Source organism: Onychostruthus taczanowskii, unplaced genomic scaffold (assembly GCF_017590055.1).
Source record: "Onychostruthus taczanowskii isolate IOZ18803 unplaced genomic scaffold, ASM1759005v1 scaffold380, whole genome shotgun sequence".
NCBI classification, from domain to species: domain Eukaryota; kingdom Metazoa; phylum Chordata; class Aves; order Passeriformes; family Passeridae; genus Onychostruthus; species Onychostruthus taczanowskii.
In genome coordinates this window covers 11188-13954 of record NW_024501238.1, presented here as the reverse complement: position 1 = coordinate 13954, position 2767 = coordinate 11188, and the positions used below count along the sequence as shown (strand labels likewise).

General features: G+C 77.1%; 1 protein-coding gene across 1 annotated transcript in view; it reads right to left on the bottom strand.

The window, feature by feature from the left end:
• The window catches only part of LOC121339949 (collagen alpha-1(I) chain-like), a 7675-nt gene that overhangs the window by 2386 nt on the left and 2522 nt on the right, over positions 1-2767 (bottom strand). The window contains exon 5 of the mRNA XM_041412230.1: positions 1477-1624. Within this exon, the coding sequence (XP_041268164.1) occupies positions 1477-1624 (148 nt within the window). The remainder of the gene's footprint in view (positions 1-1476; positions 1625-2767) is intronic.

Sequence of the window (2767 nt, the reverse complement as noted above, 5' to 3'; positions counted from 1 at the left end):
CCCGGGGGTCCCCGGGAGCGGGCTGAGGAGCTCCGGGGGCCCCGGGGACCGGGGCAGAGCGACCCCCGCCCACCCGGTGTCACCGGGAGCGGGCTCCGGAGCTCCGGGGGTCCCGTGGGTGGCGCAGCGGGGCTGGGGGCGGTGCCGGTCCCCGCCCCCGCTCGCCCGCGCTCCCCGGGGGTCCCGGTTCGGGGGGTCCCGAGGGTCCCGGTGCCTCGGCGGCAGCGGGGGCTGACGGCAGCGGCGGCGACCGGCGCTGAGTCACGGCGGGAGCGGCGGGGGGCGGCGGTTCCCACGCCCCGGGCTCATCCGTCCGTCCGTCCGTCCGTCCGGTGCCGCGGCCCCGCCCCCTCCGGTGGCCCCGATCCCGGCAGGTCTCGGGGGTCCCGGTGTCCCTGTCCCCGGGGGTCCCGTTCCGGGAGTCCCGGGGGTCCCGGCCGGGCTCTCGGGGGTCCCGGGCTCTCGGTCCCGGGGGTCCCGAGGGTCCCAGCCCCGTTCCCGGTGTTCCCGGTGTACCGGGGGTCCCACTCGGCTCTCGGGGGTCCCAGCCCTATTCCGGGGGTCCCAGCCCCGTTGCGGGGGTCCCGCTCGGGCTCTCGGGGGTCCCGGGGGTCCCTGTCCCCTTCCCGGGGGTCCCTGTCGGTTCTCGGAGGTCCCCGCCCGGTTTCCAGTGTCCCGGGGGTCCCGCTCGGGCTCTCGGGGGTCCCTCTCCCGTTCCCGGGAGTCCCGGTTGGTTCTCGGGGTTTCCCCTCCCGGTTCCCGGTGTCCCGGGGGTCCCTGTCCCGTCCCGAGGGTCCCAGCCCGGTTCCGGGGGTCCCAGCCCGGTTCCCGGGGGTCCCTGTCCTGTTCCGGGGGTCCCGGTCAGTTCTCGGGGGTCCCAGCCCCGTTCCGGGGGTCCCAGCCTGGTTGCCGGTTCCCGGGGGTCCCTGTCCTGTTCCGGGGGTCCCGGTCAGTTCTCGGGGGTCCCAGCGCCGTTCCGGGGGTCCCAGCCTGGTTCCCGGTTCCCGGGGGTCCCGTTCCCGTTCCAGGGGTCCCGGGGCTCCCAGCCCCGTTCCGGGGGTCCCATTTCGACTCTCGGGGGTCTCCCCGCCACGGGGGTCCCTCTCGGAGTCCCGGGGGTTCCGGGGGTCCCGGCCCGGTTCCCGGGGGTCCCGTTCCCGTTCCAGGGGTCCCGGGGCTCCCAGCCCCGTTCCGGGGGTCCCGTTCGGGCTCTCGGGGGTCTCGGGGGTCCCTCTTAGCTCTCGGGGGTCTCAGCCCCGTTCCGGGGGTCCCGTTTCGATTCCCGGGGGTCTCCCCGCCCCGTTCGGGGTCCCGGGGGTCCCTCTGGGAGTCCCGGGGGTTCCGGGGGTCCCGGCCCGGTTCCCGGGGGTCCCGAGGGTCCCGTTCGGTCTCGCGGGGGTCCCTCTCTGTCTCCGGGGTCCCTCCCGGTGTCCCGGGGGTCCCTCTCGGAGTCCCGGGGGTTCCGGGGGTCCCGGCCCGGTTCCCGAGGGTCCCGAGGGTCCCGTTCGGTCTCGCGGGGGTCCCGCTCGTTCTCCGGGGTCTCTCCGCCCCTTTCGGGGTCCCGGGGGTCCCTCTCGGTCTCCCGGGGGTCCCGGGGCTCCCGGCCTCGTTCCCGGGGGTCCCTCTCGGTGTCTCCGGGATTTCCCCATCCCTCTCGGTCCCGGGGTCCCTCTCGGTGTCCCGGGGTCCCGGGGGTCCCGGCCCCGTTCCGGGGGTCCCGTTTGGACTCCCGGGGGTCTCCCAGCCCCGTTCGGGGTCCCGGGGGTTCCTCTCGGTTCCCGGGGTCCCTCCCGGTGTGCCGGGGGTCCCTCTCAGTCTCCCGGGGGTCCCGGGGGTCCCGGCCCCGTTTCTGGGGGTTCCGTTTGGACTCCCGGCGATCTCCCCGCCCCGTTCGGGGTCCCGGCGGTCCGTCTCGGTCTCCGGGGTCCCAGCCCGGTTCCCGGGGTCCCTCTCGGTCCCGGGGGTCCCTGTCGGTTCCCGGGGTCCCTCTCGGTTCCCGGGGTCCCTCTCGGTGTCCCGAGGGTCCCAGCCCGGTTCCCGGGGGTCGGGTCCCGGCGGTCCCTCTCGGTCTCCGGGGTCCCAGCCCCGTTCCCGGGGTCCCTCCCGGTGTCCCGGGGGTCCCTCTCAGTCTCCCGGGGGTCCCGGGGCTCCCGGCCCCGTTCCCGGGGTCCATCTCGGTGTCTCCGGGGGTCCCGATCGGTCTCCGGGATCTCCCCGCCCCGTTCGGGGTCCCGAGGGTCCTAACCCCGTTCTCGGGGTCCCAGCCCGGTTCTCGGGGTCCCTGTCAGGGTCCCGGGGGTCCCGGCCTGGTTCCCAGGATCCCGGTCTGTTCCCGGGGTCCCTCTCGGTGTCCCGGGGACCTCGGGGGTCCCGGCCCGGTTCCCGGGGGGTCCCTCTCGGTCCCGGGGTCCCAGCCCCGTTCCCGGGGGTCCCTGTCGGTTCCCGGGGTCCCGGCCCGGTTCCCGGGGTCCCTCTCGGTGTCCCGGGGGTCCCTCTCGGTTCCCGGGGGTCCCAGCCCGGTTCCCGAGGTCCCTCTCGGTCCCGGGGGTCCCTGTCGGTTCCCAGGGTCCCTGTCGGTTCCCGGGGTCCCGGCTCTGTTCCCGGGGGTCCCTCTCGGTCCCGGGACTCTCGGCCCCGTTTCCGGGGGTCCCTCTCGGTCCCGGGGGTCCCTGTCGGTTCCCGGGGGTTCCGGTCGGTTCCCGAGGTCCCTCTCGGTCCCGGGACTCTCGCCCCGTTTCCGGGGGTCCCTCTCGGTCCCGGGGGTCCC